Genomic DNA, 20,908 nt, shown 5'->3' on the forward strand with positions numbered 1-20,908 from the left:
ATGCTGACCATCTTTGGGGACCAAAACTTTCTAAGTCTCCTTTGCTATTTGGATGATCTGATGGTTTTTGCTAAGACGGAGGAAGAGAGTCTGCAGAGACTTGAGATGGTTTTCCAGCGGTTGCAGGAGCACAATCTTAAACTGTCTCCGTCTAAGTGCAAGTTTTTGAGGAGGTCTGTTAAGTTTTTGGGCCACATCATTTCTCAGGAGGGCGTAGCCACTGATCCTGCTAAGATTCAAACCATTTTGAATGTGACTGAGAGTGAGATGATGGAAGCTGATGGTGTCACTCCGTCTCCTAGCAAAATCCGTTCTTTCCTTGGTATGGTAGTATACTATCAACACTACATTGAGAATTGTTCCATGGTTGCTAGGCCATTGTTTCAGCTGACTACAGGTCAGAAGAAGCCTAGGAGAGGCAAGGGCAGAAAGAGGCCTGGTCCCTCTCGCAGGCTCACTGCTGCAGACTGGACTGCCGAGTGTCAACTCGCTTTTGAAGCTTTGAAAGCAGCACTAGTTGACCAGGCACTGCTGGCTCATCCAGATTTTTCTCAGCCATTTTTGCTTTCTGTTGATGCATCTACTAGTGGTTTGGGAGCGGTACTATCCCAAGTGCAAGATGGGAAGGCCATAGCCAGGCCAATAGCTTTTGCTAGTAAATCTCTTAATCATGCACAATCCAAGTATCCTGCTCACCGGCTGGAATTTCTAGCCATGAAATGGGCCATTCATGATAAGTTCAGCCATTGGCTGCGAGGGCATAAGTTTACGGTGTGGACCGACAACAATCCACTCAAATATATTCTTACAAAGCCGAGACTTGATGCATGTGAGCAGAGATGGGTTGCAAAGCTGGCACCTTTTGATTTTGATATCCAGTACATACCAGGGCCCAAGAATGTCGTTGCTGATGCTTTGAGCAGAGAGCCATTTGTCCGCCCCAAAGTTCTGCACCGACTGACAAGAATTCCATATGATGTCCTGCTGGAGGAAGCCAGAGGTCTTCGACTGGATGATGTACAAGACATGTTCCGTCTCTCCTGTGAGCAGCCCGAGGCTGGCTGTGGAACGTCTATGGCTCCTGGGAGTGAGTTGAGTAGAGCTGGAGACGATGTCAGTGGGTTGGTTTCCTGTGAAGAGGTGTCTGCTGTCCTCCAAGCCCATCGCCGATGGGATGATGGTGCCACAGTGAGGTCCGTTTCACATGTGCAGCACCTTGAGAAGTTGATGTCCATGGGTCAGAGCCCTTTACCTGTCCTTACACACAAGGAGCTGTATGATAACCAGTCACTGGATCCTATCATCAGCAGAGTAATGTTCTTTGTAGATAGAGGCCGGCGCCCATCTAGGAGAGAGCGAGTCTTTGAAGCTAAAGAAACAGTTTATACTCTAAGACAGTGGGGGAAACTCACCACGCGGTTAGGGATTCTGTATCGTGTCTCAAAACACCCAGTGAGTAAGAAGAAAATATTCCAGTATGTCGTACCTGTGTCTTTGAGAGGCCTTGTGTTGAAGGGAGTTCATGATGATGCTGGTCATCAGGGTCAGCAGCGCACATTGTGGCTCACGAGACAGCGGTTTTACTGGGAATCTATGGAGAAGGATGTCAAGGAATATGTGGCCCACTGTAAGAGATGTGTGTTGAGTAAAGCACCTGAGCCTGAAGCGAGAGCCCCACTTGTCTCCATTGTGACAACGGCACCTTTAGAACTTGTGTGTATTGATTTCTGGACTGCCGAAGATTCAAACAACAAGTCTATTGATGTGTTAGTAGTGACTGATCACTTTACTAAGCTGGCCTGTGCGTATCCATGTCCAAACCAGTCTGCTAAGACTGTTGCTCGTGTTCTCTGGAATAATTTCTTCTGCATTTATGGGTTCGCTGATTGCATCCATTCTGACAGGGGTGCAAACTTCGAGAGTTTACTTATTGCAGAATTACTTCAGTTATCTGGTGTTGAAAAGTCCCACACCACACCTTATCATCCCATGGGTAACGGTCAAGCAGAACGTCTGAATCGCACACTGGGTGGGATGATTAGAGCTCTGCCAGCTAGGTCTAAGGCTAAATGGCCTCAGATGTTGAACACATTGACATTCTCCTATAACTGCACTGTTCATGAGACTACTGGGTTTCCACCCTTCTTCTTGATGTTCGGACGCACCCCTAGGTTGCCGGTAGATGTTATGTTTGAAAGTGTGCTGTTGGATGGGGACACAGTAGATGTGGATAAGTATGTCCAGTCTCTGGGTGAGGATCTGAGAGAGGCCATGACATTGGCCCAGCAGCATGCCAGTAAGCAACAAAAGAGACAAGCCGAGGTCTACAACAGACGGTCTAAGGGTCACTCGGTGCAGAAGGGAGATAGAGTTCTACTTGCTAACAAGGGGGAGAGGGGCAAGAAGAAACTGGCTGATCGCTGGGAGAGTGTGGTGTACATAGTGGTTGCAAAGAACAGCTCACTGAACACATATCGTATCCAACACCCTACCACTGGACGCATCAAAACTGTGCATAGGAACCTGATTATGCCAGTCAACTTTCTGCCTTTACCTTCGTGGGAGGAACCTGAGGGTCACGGATCTCTATCGAGTGGTGACGTGATCTCTGAGATGTCTGCAATGTCCAGCCAAATGGATGGGAGTGACGCCAGGACTGTCCACTGGGTAGCAGGCCTTCCTGAGTCTTCTGGGAGGATACTCCAAGAGGATGGTGAAGTCCCGGCTGATGGAAGTGAGGTGGAACAACCGTATGAAGTCCCCTTAAGTGAGGTGTGCTCAGCAGAAGTGGACCAGAGAGATATCCCCGAAGCCTACAAGAGTTCTGATTGCGAAACTCCATTCAGTGTGGATGATGTTACCTTGGTTGAAGATGCTTCGTCAGTGTGGTCTGTGACAATCTACCAGGATTCTGATCAGTCGTCTGACACTACTAGTGTTGAGTCGGTAACTGAAAGTGTGCTGGCTCCGGAGATGCGGATCTGTAGTACTCCCCATCCTGAGGTTAGACCTCTGAGCAGGGTTAGTGCTGTCTGTGACATTCCTGCTAGGTTTGTGGGTGAGGGTGTTCGGACTAGACTGGGTAGACTTATTAAGCCAGTGGATAGGTTAATCCAAACTATGTCTACACAGGAAATGAAACAGTTCTTGTTTTCTCAGTGACGGTAGGATATTGCCTACCTTTTCTTTTGTAGGAATGTAGGAAATCTAAGCATGTCTTAGAATGATTTGTGGGTTTGTCTAATATATTTGACAATTCATGTAACTTTGTGTGTAGTCCATCGGCATAAAATGTATATGGCATTTTTCGTATACGGTTGAATAAGGGATTAGCTACCCCTTATTTTTCCTAATCCTTCGCGGGATAGCTTTTCAGCTGATCGACCATTTGTGGGTCTAGAATTAAGGGACTACACTGGGTTACTCTGTCGCCCTGTGGGTGTGAATTTTTTTTCTTTCTTTGCTTTGTTACCTTTGAGGTAATGTGTTTTGTTTTGGGTCTATAATCTAGTGTAAAACAGTGGGGGTGAATGTAGCAGTGTGATGTTGTTCCCCTAGATTACGCACCAAATTGCACACAAGGACCAATTCAAATAGGCCAGGTCAAGAGGGGATGTTAATAATCTGGTAATAATAATAATAATTCAGTGTATTTTTTTATTTAATTACAGCTGCATAGCTAATGTTTTTATTTGGTGTACAAACACTTTTTCATACCAATATTGTACATACAAGTGATTGTAAAAGTTTTGTATATTTTGGTTTGGCCCATCGCGGGTTATCTGTATCCCCATACCACTTTATCGTTCTCTTTTGCCTGACCCTCGGCTAGCAAGGTATGTTGTCCTTGGCTCCGAAACTGTTTAATATGGAACTGTCATAAGGTTATACAATGTACTGTTTTGCAACCACACGTTTGTTATAGTGTGGACAGTGTAGGAATTTATGTTAATTTATGTCAAGTTTCACAGAGCTCACTGACTGGGGTATCTGTTGTAACTTCTAAGTACTTGTGACAGTGGTTGAGTGAGTGTACATGTGCTCGCGCAGGTGCCGGAGAGCTGTGACTGCACCAAGGGTAACGTGTGTGTTGTCTCTTCGTGTGCAGGTATGTCTTTTATTTTGTCAGAATTATGTTCTGTATAGTTTTACTTGTATATGCTGTTGTGCAGCGAGTGTGTGCACGCAGCACCTGTTAATTCCTTTTGGCGCTCTTTTGCCTGACCCTCGGCTAGCAAGGTGCCGGAGAGCTGTGACTGCACCAAGGGTAACGTGTGTGTTGTCTCTTCGTGTGCAGGGCAAATAAAAAGATTTCAACGAGCAGACCATCAGTTGTGGCAGCGTCTTCATTAAGAATTACACAACGCAGAACGAACCACGCTACACAGGCAGCCTGTTTTGTCTAAAGTATGGCACTCTCCACACTCTAACGTTGTTAGAATGTTCTCATTGTTATTTATTTTATGCTTCGCTTATACTTGGCGCTAACATGGGTCCTTTGTCCTGATCTTGTTTACATTCTGATTGTGGCCACTTTTTCAGACATACATCTACACATGGTGCCAATGTTTTTTATCCACCCACTGTCTGCATTGTGACCAGATTTCCCTGTATGCAAATTATGTCAGATATTATTTCAAAATGTATATTTTTTAAAGACGTTGATGCCATAAGTCTATGTTGCCACCTGTCAATGATTTTAGAAGGCAGGAAAATTATGGAAATGGTTTTACTCTCCACATCTGTCTACACATGAGATATCCATACACATTGTGTACCTGATTACCTCCTGAGGTGGTCAGGAAGATCAGATCACAATGCGTTTTTTTATTGTCTACACCTGTCAAAACATGTGGGCACAATCAGAAAGTGAACAGATCAAGACAAATGATGCATGTTAGCACCAGGTATAAACAGGGCTTTAGACAGCATAAACTGTGTTACAGCCCCTCTAGGTGTCGAAAGCGCTCCACAGGGATGCTGGCACATGTTGACTCCAATGCTTCCCACAGTTGTGTCAAGTTGGCTGGATGTCCTTTGGGTGATGGACCATTCTTGATACACACGGGAAGCTGTTGAGCATGAAAAACCCAGCAGTGTTGCAGTTCTTGACACAAACCGGTGCGCCTGACACCTACTATCATACCTCGTTCAAAGGCACTTAAATCTTTTGTCTTGCCCATTCACCCTCTGAATGGTACACATACACAATCCATGTCTCAATTGTTTCAAGGCTTAAAAATATATTTTTTAACCTGTCTCCTCTATACTGATTGAAGTGGATTTAACAAGTGACATCAATAAGGGATCATAGCTTTGACCTGGATTCACCTGGTCAGTCTGTCATGGAAAGAGCAGGTGTTTTTTTCCCCTCAATGTATGCTATATGACATGAGATATAGGGCTGGGGCAGGGAGGCAGTAGTGACTGAAAAACCTGACAGAGTGCCATTTCATCAACTCTAAAGTATATGAATCTTCCAGGTAGACTTTAAAGGGGTAAACAAATATTTTCATGAATATGTAATTAATATCACACATACAAACAATACTATTGAATGCGAAGGTAGTAGATCAGTTGCTGTAAATGTTTGCCGTTTTTGCTACCTGGCCTCAGAGCCAAACAAAACATACTTTACGTATGATACCTACTAACGGTCCAGTTACTTTAGACAGAGATGAAAACAGGGAGGTCTGGGAGGATCGGTGCTAACCCTTCCCTTTATTCTAAATGTAGCCCAATCACCTTACATGCTACGTAAATTCACCTAAACTTTGTTATTTTGGTCACCCTAACTTCCAATGTAAATTCCCCCCATAATGTTCCTTTGTTGTTGCAGCGCAATAAGCAACCTGGTCTCAGAGACAGACGTATAATATTTTACAACTGCTATTCCATTCATAATGTAAACTAACGTAACTCAATATATCATAGTAAATGGGGTGTCAGATTTACGTACACAATAATAGGAATTGCCCTGAGACCAAATTGATTTAGCAGCAGTTGTGGTTAGTTGACATGGCAGTGTTTCTCGTCTTTTTCCTACCAATGTAAATGTTTCCTGATATGTACTCTGAATATTGATGCCCTATAGTTAAATTGCCCCTGGAGTGGAAATGGGATAGAATGGAGCACTGTTGAACACCACATAGAATTCCTCTATTATTGCCTGTCTGAAACAGAGCAGCGTGTTGGGACCTAGGCAACATGATAATTGTAGACAGTACCCAGCAGACTCAAAGGTGGTTACTATCTGTTCGTGAAAACAGTGTTGATGTGAGGGAAAGTTGGCTGTGCCTGGCACTGCAGCTCTGCTCCTGTTCTGTCTCCTCTCATGGCTGCCACCAAACTACTGGCTGCTGGATCCACACAGCTCCATTATATGGCCAACAGCTCCACTGTGTGGGGATGCAACTCCGTTTTCCATATTTTCAGATTCAATAGGTTCTAATATGGGTTGTTTATGCTCCGGAGCATCCTCCAGCTCTGCACACGTTGGCCTACGTGTAAATAAAAAGTAAGAGGCCAAATGTGTTGTTACTGCCTCCATCTGAAATCTGAACAAACTGTAAATTGCTGATTCATGTGATATACAGTACATGTTTTACAATAAAAATAAACTTTCATATAAAAATATAACTTGGTAAAGTATTGTTTCAAAGGTCTTATTTCTGATTTTGGTGTCTGTATACTGTCAAGTTCCGAGAGAGAGAGAGCTGTGCGTGTCCGCGGCAGAGTGTGAAGATCCCAGAGCCTCCTCACCCTTCCATTCCCTCCCAGCTACTGCCCTTGTTGCTCCTCTCCCCTCCCCCTGTCTGGCTGCCTCCCTGGCCATATTTTTAAGGCTTCTGTGAGATAGTAAATAATTCAGTCAGCGGCACTGCATACAGGTCCTAACGCGAGGAATTGCAGCCTCACTCCCACAGTCTGCGCTCTGACCGCAGCTCTAGGGAGAACACACACACATCCAGGGAAGTTGCAGAGCACACACACAGTGAATATGCCCTCTCTCTGGCTCTGCTCTCTCACTCTGCTTCTCTCTCTTTTGATCTGCCTCTCCAAATCTTCAGTCATTTGATATCTCAACATCAACACTACTACTGCTGCTGCTGTAACCAGAGAAAACACAACTTCTTGAGGCTCAGTGGTCTTAGTCCCTGTCCATCTGTCCATCCAAAAAGGAAATATGCTGGATGCCGGATCGAGAAGGGTCCCGGGATGGCTGAGGCTGTTGGCCGGCCTAAGTCTGCTTCTCTGCCTGGTGGGGGAGACAGGGGCCAAGAGGGTCCCCAAAATCCCCCGCTGTCCTGTCACCTGCTCCTGCACCAAAGACAGTGCCTTCTGTGTGGATACCAAGGCTATCCCCAAGAGCTTTCCCCCTGGGATCATCTCTCTGTGAGTACAACATTGATCACTCTGTCTGTTCCTGTATACTCTCTCTGCTTATTGGTATATTCCTTACATTTCATTCCAAAATGATAAAACCAGCTGTTGATAAATGTACATAAAGACTTACTAGATGGAAGATCTGTGATGTCATGCATGGTTTTTACAGATGACTTAATAATTCATGGACTAGCCTGTTGACCTTACATTAGGCTACACTTTTACAACAAGGTCATTTGGGCTTTTACAATATATTCTACTGTGTCTGGTTTCCAAAAGCTTATACTGTATAAAATCACTGATCCTTTTTTTGTAACCTCTTCAGTTACACCACGGTGATCTTTTCCAAACAACAGTGAACCGTGTCTCTGAAAATGCCATTATCAAGAGAGCAAGATGGTGTTTGTGCTCCTCAAGAACGTGTGTCTGATTATAAAGAGACTTAAGAGAAAGAAAGAAGCAGGTTCACCATGGCCTGTGTGTTTTGATGGACAGGGCTAGGTCAGCCACGAAATACGACAAATGGGCACTTTGTGTCCCTGTGCCTCAGTCTCTCCTCATCCTTGGACAGAAGTCAGGGGGGGCTGGCAGAAATTAGACTACATTGATTGGAGTAGAGCAATGGGACGTGCCTTAACCCTCCTGGGAGAGACACTTACAACAGATTCACATCTCACAGCAAAAGACATGCATGTCCTCCAAGGGATAGTAACCTTACAAAGGTTAGATAAATAGTGCGCAGTAATTGGAATGACAATAATGTAATAGATTCTGCAGCATAGGACTCCGTATGGTTACATTTTAGTTATATGTTTACCTTGATTTTAGTTTATATTGACTCAATGTATTATCTTTCTGAAATTGAACATAATGTTCTTGTATTTTAAGAGCTTGGGGAATTGAAGAGCACAAGCACTACAAGGTGGAGGTAGCCTCATTTTAAAGTGATGAATACATGAACCTGTGAATAAAGAAACTGTGTGTCCTAGTTTCAAAAGATTTCGCCCTCCTTGAAATTCAAATGGTAATACAGATTGAGCCGCATGAGCTCTTGGTAAAACATGGCGTTCTGCATGTTTAGTTCTGTCAATAGATTGACTGTGCCTGGGGACTAGGGAGAACATTCCCTTGCAGTCTCTGTCCACTCATATTGATTAGGTGGGATGCAGCACCAACATCCATCAGGCCCTAACAATTCTTATTTCTCCCCTTAAAATGTACAAAAACTAAAAGTCTGTGGCCAGAATTTTTTTACAAAAAAGCTATGCTCATAACCATGTTATTCTCATGAATACATCAGACTTCACAAAAACATATGTGGCCGACTGGCAACATATACACATTTAGCGTGGAACAACAAGCCCTTGTGCACAATGGGGGTTGGATTTTATATGATAAGCATGATGACATTGACTTAATGTTAGTTGATTGAGCCTGGATGATAAGTTGATTGTCTGTACTTCCCAGGACAATGGTGAATGCAGCCTTCACTACAATCCCAGAGGGAGCCTTCTCCCACCTGCACCTGCTGCAGTTCCTGTGAGTATTCATGCATGTCCCATCATTCTATCCTCACCCTTCCTGTCTGAGGTAGAGGAATTAGAGCAGTCTCAATTTAACTTCTGTGGCTTGGGTCAATGAAAATGCTAAACATGTTCTCTCCAAAACACATCTTCTGTACAACAACAAATTCAGCTCGACCAATCTCGCTGGTTGTTTGAGACAAATCGGGACAATAGATGTTGGAGGGCTAAACATATACAGTGCATTCAGAAAGTATTCATATCCCTTGACTTACTCCACCGTTTGTTATGTTACAGTCCGTATTCAAAATTGAATAAATCAAGAAAAATCTCACCCATCGACACACAATACCACACAATGACAAAGTCAAAACATGTTTGTAGAAATTGTAGCATATTTATTGAAAATTATATAGAAATATCTAATTTACATAAGTTGTCACACCCCTGAGTCAATATTTTGTAGAAGCACCTTAGGTGGCGAATACAGCCGTGCGTCTTTTTTTGGTAAGTCTCAGAGCTTTGCACACCTGGATTGTAAAATATTTAAGTTATTATTCTTTTTAAAATTGTTCAAGATCTGTCAAGTTGCTAGAAAACCATTTTCAAGTCTTGCCATAGATTTTCAATCCAATTTAAGTCAAAACTGTAATTAGGCCACTGGACCATTCAATGTCATCTTGGTAAGCAACTCCAGTGTAGATTTGACCTTGTGCTTTAGGTTATTGTCCTGCTGAAAGGGGAATTCATCTCCCAGTGTCTGTTGGAAAGCAGACTGAATCACAATTTTCTCTAGAATTTTGTCTGTGCTTATAGCTGTTCCATTTATTTTCATCCTATTTCCATTTTATTCAACCTTAATCCTTGGCAATGACAAGCATACCCAAAACATGATGCAGCCACCACCATGCTTGAAAATATGAAGAGTGGTTCATAGTGTATGTATGTATTCAAGGCAAAAAAAGTGTATTTCTTTGCAACATTTTTTGCAGTATTATTTAAGTGCCTTGTTGCAAACAGGATGCATGTTTTAGAATATTTTTATTCTGTACAGGTTTCCTTCTTTCACTCTGTGGAGTAACTACAATGTTGTTGATCTATCCTCAGTTTTCTTATATCACAACCATTAAACTGACAATTGGCCTTATGGTGAAATCCCTGAGCAGTTTCCTTCCTCTCCGGAAACTGAGTTAGGAAGGATGCCTTTATCAGTGGAGGCTGCTGAAGGGAGGATGGCACACTAATGTCTGGAATGGAGCGAATGGAATGGCATCAAACAAATAAACCACATGTTTGTTTTTGATACCATTCCACCCATCCTGCTCCGACCATTACCAGGAGCCCGTCCTCCCCAATTAAGGTACCACCAATCTCCTGTGTCCTGTATCTTTGTAGTGACTGTGTGTCCATCCAAAGCCAAATTAATAACTTTGCTGTGCTCAAATGGATGTTCAGTGTCTGCTTTTTTATTTTTTACACATCTACCAATCGGTACCCTTCTTTGCAAGCCATTGAAAAACCTCCCTGGTCTTTGTGGTTGAATCTTTGCTTGAAATGTACTACTCGATTGAGGGCCCTTACAGATAATTGTATGTGTGGGGTAGAGATGGGGTAGACATTAAAAAAATCATGTTTACCACTTATTAAACACGGAATGAGTCCATTCAGCTTACTATGCGATTTGTAAAACACATGTTTACTCCTGAACTTATTTAGGCTTGCCATAATAAAGGGTTTGAATACTTATCAACTCAAGACATTTCAGCTTTACATTTTCTATTAATAATTTTTTTAAATCTACAAACAAAATTCCACTTTGAAATTATGGGTTAATGTGTGTAGATTGAATCAATGTTTTATTCAGGCTGTAACACAAAACATGGAAAAAGTTAAGGGGTGTGAATACTTTCTGAAGGCACTGAAATTAGATAAGTACAAGTTGTGAAGTAACATTTGTTCGACAATACAATCACTATAAATCTCTTGAAATAAACTGTTATTGAAAACAGTGGTGACATGGCATTAGTGAGTAAAGTGGCACTAATTGTGTCCATTTGCAATCAAGTGTAAATAAATACACATTTAAAGTACCGGTATTGAGTAACATGTCTTCTAACCTCTCCAGCATTTAATACCAGGGTTTTGAAAACCTCTCCCTTTTTCTACCTTTCTGCAGTCTTCTGAACTCCAATACCTTCACTGTGGTGGCTGATGATGCCTTTGCAGGTCTGTCACACCTGCAATACCTGTAAGTGTCCCACGTTGTGCCTTCGTTCATTCAGTCACACACACACACACACACACACACACACACACACACACACACACACACACACACACACACACACACACACACACACACACACACACACACACACACACACACATACAGTTGAAGTCGGAAGTTTACATACACTTAGGTTGGAGTCATTAAAATTCATTTTTCAACCCCTCCACAAATTTCTTGTTAACAAACTACAGTTTTGGCAAGTCGGTTAGGACATCTACTTTATGTATGACAAGTAATTGTTCCAACAATTGTTTACAGACAGAATATTTCACTTATAATTCACTGTATCACAATTCCAGTGGGTCAGAAGTTTACATATATTAAGTTGACTGTGCCTTTAAAAAGCTTGGAAAATTCCAGAAAATTATGTCATGGCTTGAGAAGCTTCTGATAGGCTAACTGACATAATTTGAGTCAATTGGAGGTATACCTGTATATGGATTTCAAGGCCTACCTTTAAACTCAGTGTCTCTTTGCTTGACATCATGGGAAAATCAAAAGAAATCAGCCAAGACCTCAGAAAATAAATTGTATACCTCCACAAGTCTGGTTCATCCTTGGGAGCAATTTCCAAACGCCTGAAGGTACCACGTTCATCTGTACAAACAATAGTACGCAAGTATAAATACCATGGGACCACGCAGCCGTCATACCGCTCAGGAAAGAGCTTCTGTCTCCTAGAGATGAATGTACTTTGGTGCGAAAAGTGCAAATCAATCCCAGAACAACAGCAAAGGACCTTGTGAAGATGCTGGAGGACACATGAACAAAATGATCTATATCCACAGTAAAACAAGTCCTATATCTACATAACCTGAAAGGCCACTCAGCAAAGAAGAAGCCACTGCTCCAAAATCGCCATAAAAAAGCCAGACTACGGTTTGCAACTGCTCATGGGGACAAAGATCGTACACTTTGGAGAAATGTCCTCTGGTCTGATGAAACAAAAATATAACTTTTTGGCCATAATGACCATCGTTATGTTTGGAGGAAAAAGGGGGAGGCTTGCAAGCCGAAGAGCACCATCCCAACCGTGAAGCACGGGCTTTTCACATTCTTAAAATAGTGGTGATCCTAACTGACCTAAGACAGGGAATTTTTACTAGGATTAAATGTCAGGAATTGTGAAAAACTGAGTTTAAATGTATTTGGCTAAGGTGTATGTAAACTTCCGACTTCAACTGTATTTGCTCAACAAACATTCTATCTGAAAGGATGAGGAAGTGGTGCTACAATGAAAGATGACTATGGTATCCAGTCCTCAGCCAAACAAGCTCAAGTAACATTGAATATTGAACCTCCTACCAGAGACTAGTCTTCCTGCCTTTGTGGGGCCTGATAAAGCTGAGCATGCCTTTTTGTTAATTGACAGGAAGTTGGCCACCAGGAAATATGAAGTTGCTGATGCCATCGCATTTGCTGCTTTCCATGTAAGCAATGCATTAGGCTCCATAAAGTGATTGTGTGGCTCTGGCTGCAGCCCAGCCCCAGAGCTCTGCAGCACCCAGCCAGCTCTACCCGAGGTGGCTCCTCACTGTGAATGCTAATGAACTCATATTTTCATATCCAGTGCTGCTCCAAATGGGAGACTGACTGCAGGCTGGCTGAGCTCACACTGTGTAGCCCTGGGATGCCTCACACATCCAGAATGAAGACAGAGAATGCACCTGTAACCAATTGTCACTTGTGGTCATCTTTCATCATTCCATCAACTAAAAGTATAGATTCATCATCCTAAAATAAGGAGATGTTGGTGATAAGATGAGAAATGCTCATGTGTGCATTGTTTTGTAGAGATTAATTGTGGTTGTCATTTGTGTAGTACAGGTAGTTCACAGAGCTATGTTCGCATGAGTAACTTAAGCCACATTTGTCTAATATACAACTTGTTTGATAGTTGGCAACATTTGCACAGTAACATTATTTTAGATTCTAAGTGGCTCAGTTCAAAGTCCAAACAGCTGAACTTTGATACATGGCTCAGACTATATTTATTCCTGAACCCATGTAAGGGCACCCTACTAACTATCTGATGACAGGGCAGTTTTGCCTATAAGTCAATTCTCGATTTTAAGTATACCCAAGAGACGTACACCTGCTACGTTACCTTCATTAGAAAAACGTGAGCGGATGATTAATGGTTGTTTTGGACGCTTTGCACCATAGCCAGTAAAAGATTCCCTCCCCCACTTTTCTTTACAACTTGGCTTATCCTCAAGGTTAGTCCCGCTCTTACTGCAGACAGTCCAGCCAGCAGCCAGGTCCGTTCCCATTATAGCTGCTTAAGATTCAGGAAGCATTCCCTGGCAGCTAAATGAAATCTCTCAAAGTTTGCAGGACATGTTCCCCTTAGTAACAGGCTTTTGAAGTAAATAAATAAGGGAAAGATGGAGACACAATCAGGTTCAATAAGACAAATATCACACTCTGAATATGGAAAACAAGGCTGTGTACTGTCCACGAGTGACATGGCAATGTATTAAAATGGTCTTGATTGAATTACAGTACCAGTCAAGGGGTTTTCTTTATTTTTACATTGTAGAATAATAGTGAAGACATCAAAACTATGAAAAAACACATATGGAATTATGTAGTAACCAAAAAAAGTGTTAAACAAATCAAAATATATTTTAGATATTAGATTCTTCAAAGTAGCCAACCTTTGTCTTGATGACAGTTTTGCACACTCTTGGCCTTCTCTCAACCAGCTTCACCTGGAATGCCTTTCCAACAGTCTTGAAGGAGTTCCCACATATGGGGAACACTTGTTGGCTGCTTTCCCTTCACTCTGTAGTCCAACTCATCCCAAACCATTTCAACTGGGTTGAGGTCGGGTGATTGTGGAAGCCAGGTCATCTGATGCAGCACTCCAATAATCTCCTTCTTGGTCAAACAGCCCTTACACAGCCTGGAGGTGTGTTGGGTCATTGTCCTGTTGAAAAACAAAATGATAGTCCCACTAAGCGCAAACCAGATGGGATGGAGTATCGCTGAAGAATTCTGTGGTAGCCATGCTGGTTAAGTGTGCCTTGAAATCTAAATAAACCACTGACAGTGTCACCAGAAAAGCACACCCACACCATCACACATCCTCCTCCATGCTTCATGGTGGGAACCACACATACGGAGATCATCCGCTCACCTACTCTGCGTCTCACAAAGACACGGCGGTTGGAACCAAAAATCTCAAATTTGGATTTCATCAGACCAAAATGACAGATTTCCACCGGTCTAATGTCCATTGCTCGTGTTTCTTGGCCAAAGCAAGTCTCTTCTTATTGGTGTCATTTTTAGTAGTGGTTTCTGTGCAGTGACCATGAAGGCCTGATTCACACAGTCTCCTCTGAACAGTTGATGTTGAGTTGTCTCTTACTTGAACTCTATGAAGCATTTATTTGGTCTGCAATTTCTGAGGCTGGTAACTCTAGTGAACTTATCCTCTGCAGCAGAGGTAACTCTGGGTCTTCATTTCCTGTGGCGGTCCTCATGAGAGCCAGTTTCATCATAGCGCTTGATGGATTTTGTGACTGCACTTGAAGAACTTTCAAAGATCTTGACATTTTACAGATTGACTCACTGTCATGTCTTAAAGTAATGATGGACTGTCGTTTCTCTTTGCTTATTTGAGCTGTTCTTGTCATAATATGGACTTGGTCTTTTACCAAATAGGGCTATCTTCTGTATACCAGCCCTACCTTGTCACAACACAACTGATTGGCTCAAAAGCATTAAGAAGAAAATAAATTCCACAAATTAACTTTTAGAGCTGAACAACGTAAAAATCTATCGTTCTGCCCCTGAACAAGGCAGTTAATCCCCGGTAGGCCGTCATTGTCAATAAGAATTTGTTCTTAACTGAGTTGCTTAGTTTAAAAAATAAAATAATAGATTTTATTTTAGCTGGTTGAGAGAATGCCAAGAGTGTGCAAAACTGTCATCAAGGCAAAGGGTGGCTATATTTTGATTTGTTTAACACTTTTTTGGTTACTACATGATTCCATATGTGTTATTTCATGGTTTTGATGGCTTCACTTTTATTCTACAATGTAGAAAATAGTAAAAATAAAGAAACCCTGGAATGAGTCGGTGTGTCCAAACTTTTGACTGGCACTGTATATTGTTTTCTATTATAAGGATCTTGATTATCATGATTGCTTTCTTCAGAAGTCTACTATCTACAGTATATTGAGTGATCCTGTCTCTCTGTATGCCCATCAGATTTGTAGAGAACAATGATGTCCAAGCCCTGTCAAAGCATACCTTCAGAGGGCTTAAATCCTTGACTCACCTGTGAGTATATCTTCTGACTTTTTCTCTGTAAATATCAATGGAAGAATACTAGTTACGAATTGCATGGACATGTTATGATGATTTTTTTTCTTCTTCTAATTCTTATCTCTGTCTCTTGTAGTTCTCTGTCAAATAATAACCTGCAGTTCCTTCCACGAGAACTCTTCAAATATCTTGATATTTTGACAGACTTGTAAGTACACTACTTTTTGAAAGGGAACACGTTAGCCTTATCATAGGTTTCATCTTGTGATATGTTTTCGAAATGAGTAACTAAGTTATTACCATGTTATTACAACTTTATTCAGCGCTGTAATTAAAAATGCGCTACCAAGATTCCTTACTACAGACAGTTTTGTAAGAACTGTCATTCTATTGTTCTATGTGTTACCCAGAGACCTGCGGGGTAACTCGTTCCGCTGTGACTGTAAAATCAAGTGGCTGGTGGACTGGATGGAGAAGACCAACACCTCTGTCCCTGCCATCTACTGTGCCAGCCCATTTGAGTTCCAAGGCCGCAGAATCCATGATCTCACCCCACGAGACTTCAACTGTATCAGCGCAGGTTTGCACCCAATCATCTTGAAATTAATTTCACAGGACAGCAAGGCACTTAATTGATAGATTGATAATCCTCATCTCTCTCTTACCCTGTAGACTTTGCAGTTTATGAGACTTTTCCCTTCCAGTCTGTGTCAGTGGAGACCTATGAATTCAACAACAATCAGTTTGTGGCCTTCGCCCAGCCTGATACTGGGTTCTGTACACTGTTTGTATGGGATCATGTGGAAATGGTCTTCCGGAGGTACCATAATATAACAGGTAAGTTTCTTCTTTGACTTAAGCCTTTTTTAATATAACAAATCATGCCACAAGACAACCAATGCATTCAACTGTTATCACTTAATTATAGACCAAGGGATTTTACATTGTATCTTTAAGTACACAGAGGAGACTGAAGTCAGCTAAACCTGCTGCTTTCTGCTTCTTTGTTTCTCCTAGCTCGCTCCGCTGTCTACTGCAAGCCTGTGGTCATAAACAACACTCTTTACATGGTTGTGGCTCAACTTTTTGGAGGATCCCACATCTACAAGTGAGACTTATTCCAATTCTTTATCAAAGGCAAAATGTCATTGATTTGTTAATTTTCTTAGCCATTGGCGCTTTTCCATTAAGACTTACCCACACACCAGCGGACCACCAGTGTTTTATGTTAATGTAAGCTCTGGTGTAATTGTGTTTCCATCAGAGTATGACACTTAAGAATTCCCACTGGGCACAGACGTCAATTCAACGTTGCTTCAATGTAATTTCATTGGAATTACGTGAAAACATAGGTGTATTCAACCAGTGGCGAGCACAATCAACAACTTATGCATAATTCAAGACTGTTGATTCGTGAGGTGTTAAAGGTCACAGTTATCAAGTGTTATGTAAATGGGAGCTGAAAAGTACCAGCTGCCTGGCTTGGCCCCAAGTTAGAGCAGGTCTGCCGGAGCCATGGCTCAGTGAGACACGGGTGCCAGCCTTTGTAGATAGAAACAGAAAAGTCTGAACCTTTTGGGTAAAAAACTGGGGTAAATCTTTATTGAAAATGTGCCAGAATTGTGTTATGATTAGATGTCTGTGATGATGATTTCGGGATGGCTGACCTGGTTGACACCTTTTTAGGTGGGAAGAGGACCCACAGCGATTTGTGAAGATCCAGGACATTGACACCACACGTGTGAGGAAACCCAACTTTGTTGAGACCTTCCAGCTGGATGATGAGTGGTACTTTGCCGTGGCAGACAGTTCCAAGGCAGGCTCTACGAGCATATACCGCTGGAACAGCAACGGTTTCTACTCCCACCAATCCCTTCATCCCTGGCATCGTGACACCCATGTGGAGTTCCTAGATGTGGAAGGGAAGCAGCGTCTCATTCTCTCCAGTGCCTCCCAGCCCCCAGTGGTTTACCAGTGGAACCGCAGCCTGCACCAGTTTGCCTTTCATTCCCAAATCACGGAGACTTTCGACGTGCAGATGGTCAAGCATTTCTGGGTGCGCAACGTTCTCTACCTTTGCCTTACACGCTTCATTGGTGACTCCAAGATTCTCAGATGGGAAGGGCAGCGCTATGTTGAGATTCAGACCCTGCCCTCACGTGGCTCCATGGCTGTGTATCCATTCACTGTGGGTCCCCGTCAGTATCTTCTCCTAGGGAGTGATTTCTCCTTCTCTCGAGTTTACCTGTGGGATGACCTCACCCAGCACTTCCAGCCCTTCCAGGAGCTCAACATGAGAGCACCCCGGGCCTTCAGCTTGGTGTCAGTGGACAACAAAGACATGCTGCTGGCAGCCAGCTTTAAAGGCAACACCCTAGCCTACCAGCACCTAATAGTGGATCTCAGTGCCAAATAGACCAATCCAGCCGAATCTACAGTATGAGACCATTCATTAGCTGTGCTGTTCTTGTGGAGAAGCCATCTAAGCCATGCAACTAAATGCCTGTTAAATTGGCAAAACAAAATGTAATAGTACTAATGAACAGGAAATGCATGATATCTTCTGATGTGTCTGATTGAATGAATTAAAATAAAGGTTAAATAAAATTTTAAAAAATGAATTAAAACCGGATGTGTAATGACAGAACATATCACCATAAGTAATACATAGTACATCACTATGCAACATCACTACTTACCTGACCTACCATTCATTTATGCTCTGTGGGAAATATAATTGGAGGTTCCATTGCAGATATAGTACCATTCATTTATGCTCTGTGGGAAATATAAGTAACATCAGATTATGTGAAAAGCATGTGCATCTACTGAACTTTTCTATTGGATGTTATAAAATCCTTTAATTCATGAATATCAATAAAGTAAAATAACTGTTCACATCAAATAGTTGGACATTCTATGAAATGATAGTTAAGATATTTTGTTCAAAGCAATACTGTAATCTGCATGCCTCAGATGTTCTCTTTACAGTAGATCATCTTTTATAAAATTATTCTGTATACATTTTATATTGCATCAAGGTTTGCATCAAGGTAATAATAGCAATACGTGTTAATAAGTTTTGCTCTATATTGATCCTGAATGATACCAATATATTTTTGTTTAATTACAATGCATGTGCACATGTACAGATTTCCCTAAATAAATGTTTGGTTAACTGAATAGGACTGGAAGGTTGTCAAGCTCCTGTCATCACCGTGTGTGTGTATGTGTATGTATATATATATATATATATATACATACACACAGTCACAAGTTTGGACACACCTACTTATTCCATGGTTTTTCTTTATTTTTACTATTTTCTACATTGTAGAATAATAGTGAAGACATCACAACTATGAAATTGCACATATGGAATCATGTAGTAACCAAAAATTGTTCAACAAATGAAAATATATTTGAGATTCTTCAAAGTAGCCACCCTTTGTCTTGATGACAGCACACTCTTGGCATTCAACTGTATATATTTTTTAAATATCTACAAGTCTGTTTTTGCTTTGTCATTATGGAGTATTGGGTGTAGATTGATGGTGGGGGGGACAATTGAATCCATTTGAGTAAGGCTGGAACGTAACAATGTGGAAAAAGTCAAGGGGTCTGGATACTTTCCGAATGCACTCTACAATACTGTTCGTTGCCTTACATTTGTTTTGGACTTGGGGACTGTGATGAGACCCCTTGTGGCATGTCTAGTGGGGTATGTCTGTCAGAACTGTATGATATTTTCAACAAAGTAACATTTCTCATACAATTTCTCATACAAACAAGAAGTGATGACAAGAAGTCAATCTTTCCTCTACCTTGAGCCAAGAGAAATGAATGCATCTTGTTGATATTAGTCCTCTGTGTGAATGCTGCTCACATTTATATAACCAGGCAATACTCAAGATGTGATAAAACCAGAGCCTGCAGTACTTGTTTGGTTGAATGTGTTGTTAAAAAAGCAGAGCACGTCTTTATCATAGTCATACTTCTCCCCATCTTTACAACAACAGAATCAATATGCTTTGACCATAACAGTTTACCTTCTAAGGTAAAACCAATAAGTTTAGTCTCCTCTACTTGCTCAACAGCCACATTACTCATTATCAGATTCAGCTGAGGTCTAGTACTTATCGAATTATTTGTACCAAATACAATGCTTGTGGTGTTGGTGCATGCTTATTGATAACTGGAAGAATGCATCAAGTGCAGCGTCTGGATGCTGCTCATTACAGGTCATTGTAAAAAATCATTTGTTCCCAATTGACTTACCTGTATAAATAAAGGTGAAATAAAAAAATGAAATAAAAAAATATCTTCATAAGAATCACTACAGAACTTTTTGTATGATCTCTTATTGGCCTACACTATTTTAAGCCCAGCCTTTGGAACCCTGACTTTTCTGGATATAGCTACTATATTATGGTCACTACATCCAATTGGTGTGGACATCGCTTTAGAACAAAGTTCCCCAGCATTAGTCACATTTTTGTCAAAAATAAAATAACTTGTTTCAACATTATTCTTCGAATAGCCTATACCGGTATATACACATTGTTAGTAGGATATTATGAGTGTTGTGATTGTATGGTCCACTACTGTATTTGACCCTTACCACCATGGAAGGGGGTATAGTGTGAGCAGAGTCTGAATTACGGGGGGCCCAGGGGGGTCTCAGACCCCTGAATGAGTCACGAGTCCCTGTAAATGCAACAAAGTTTAAAAAATAAATTGGGGGCGAGTCTCTAAATAATACTAATTTAACCATTGGTTCATTTTCACCTCAAAAAGCAAGAGGATTTTGACACCCATCATCTCAGATTGTTCTGAAATCACTTCTGTAGTTAGTAACAGATACGATTAGCATTCCTGAATTCACCATTTTAATTTATAGGATTCAGATAATGTTGTAATCTATTTATTAAACACAAGAGACCAGCAAAATGGATAAAAGTGTGGTGGTATTGCAGGAACTGTGGCAGCTAGGGGCCAAAACCTGGTACTTTCACACTACTTTATGGTAAATAATGCAAGCGACTTCCAATTACTAATTTCTCAGAACGGGGGGAAAAACATCACCAGATTCATAGGGAATACATTACATCGTATGGAGAAGCAATACTCCAAGCCGCAGCTTCATACTACTTGTCAAACAGAGACCTGAAACTGTATACTGGTTGTTGGAATGGAATGGAATGAGTTGTGCAGGGAGCTTATTGGCATTTGACAACAACAAAAAATATTCCTCATGTCTTTCTCATTGGTAGGAAAAGGTTTGGTCCAAATCGAATATTCGGTACTATGTTTATTGAATATTATCTGAATCCTATAAATAAATAAAAAGGCAAAATTGGGTGTAATCAATCTCCGGAATACATTTTAATTTCAACAAAATTATGTTTCAGGAATGCCAATTTTACCTGTTTGT

General features: G+C 41.4%; 1 protein-coding gene across 2 annotated transcripts; it reads left to right on the forward strand.

The window, feature by feature from the left end:
- The first annotated feature begins 6,854 nt into the window (after positions 1-6,854).
- On the forward strand, positions 6,855-19,818 carry LOC129853536 (leucine-rich repeat LGI family member 3-like). 2 transcript variants are annotated; one of them, XM_055919681.1, is made up of 10 exons: positions 7,315-7,395; positions 7,712-8,314; positions 8,854-8,925; positions 11,086-11,157; positions 15,418-15,489; positions 15,611-15,682; positions 15,885-16,054; positions 16,147-16,311; positions 16,492-16,582; positions 17,161-19,818. In XM_055919681.1, the coding sequence occupies exons 3-10, from the start codon at positions 8,858-8,860 to the stop codon at positions 17,888-17,890; spliced, it is 1,440 nt and encodes a 479-aa protein (XP_055775656.1). In that variant the 5' UTR covers positions 7,315-7,395; positions 7,712-8,314; positions 8,854-8,857; the 3' UTR covers positions 17,891-19,818. The 2 variants fall into 2 exon arrangements, with proteins under 2 accessions (XP_055775655.1, XP_055775656.1); XM_055919680.1 differs by lacking the exon at positions 7,712-8,314 and having other exon boundaries at positions 6,855-7,395.
- The last annotated feature ends 1,090 nt before the right edge of the window (positions 19,819-20,908 follow it).

Source organism: Salvelinus fontinalis, chromosome 4 (genome assembly GCF_029448725.1).
Source record: "Salvelinus fontinalis isolate EN_2023a chromosome 4, ASM2944872v1, whole genome shotgun sequence".
NCBI lineage: Eukaryota > Metazoa > Chordata > Actinopteri > Salmoniformes > Salmonidae > Salvelinus > Salvelinus fontinalis.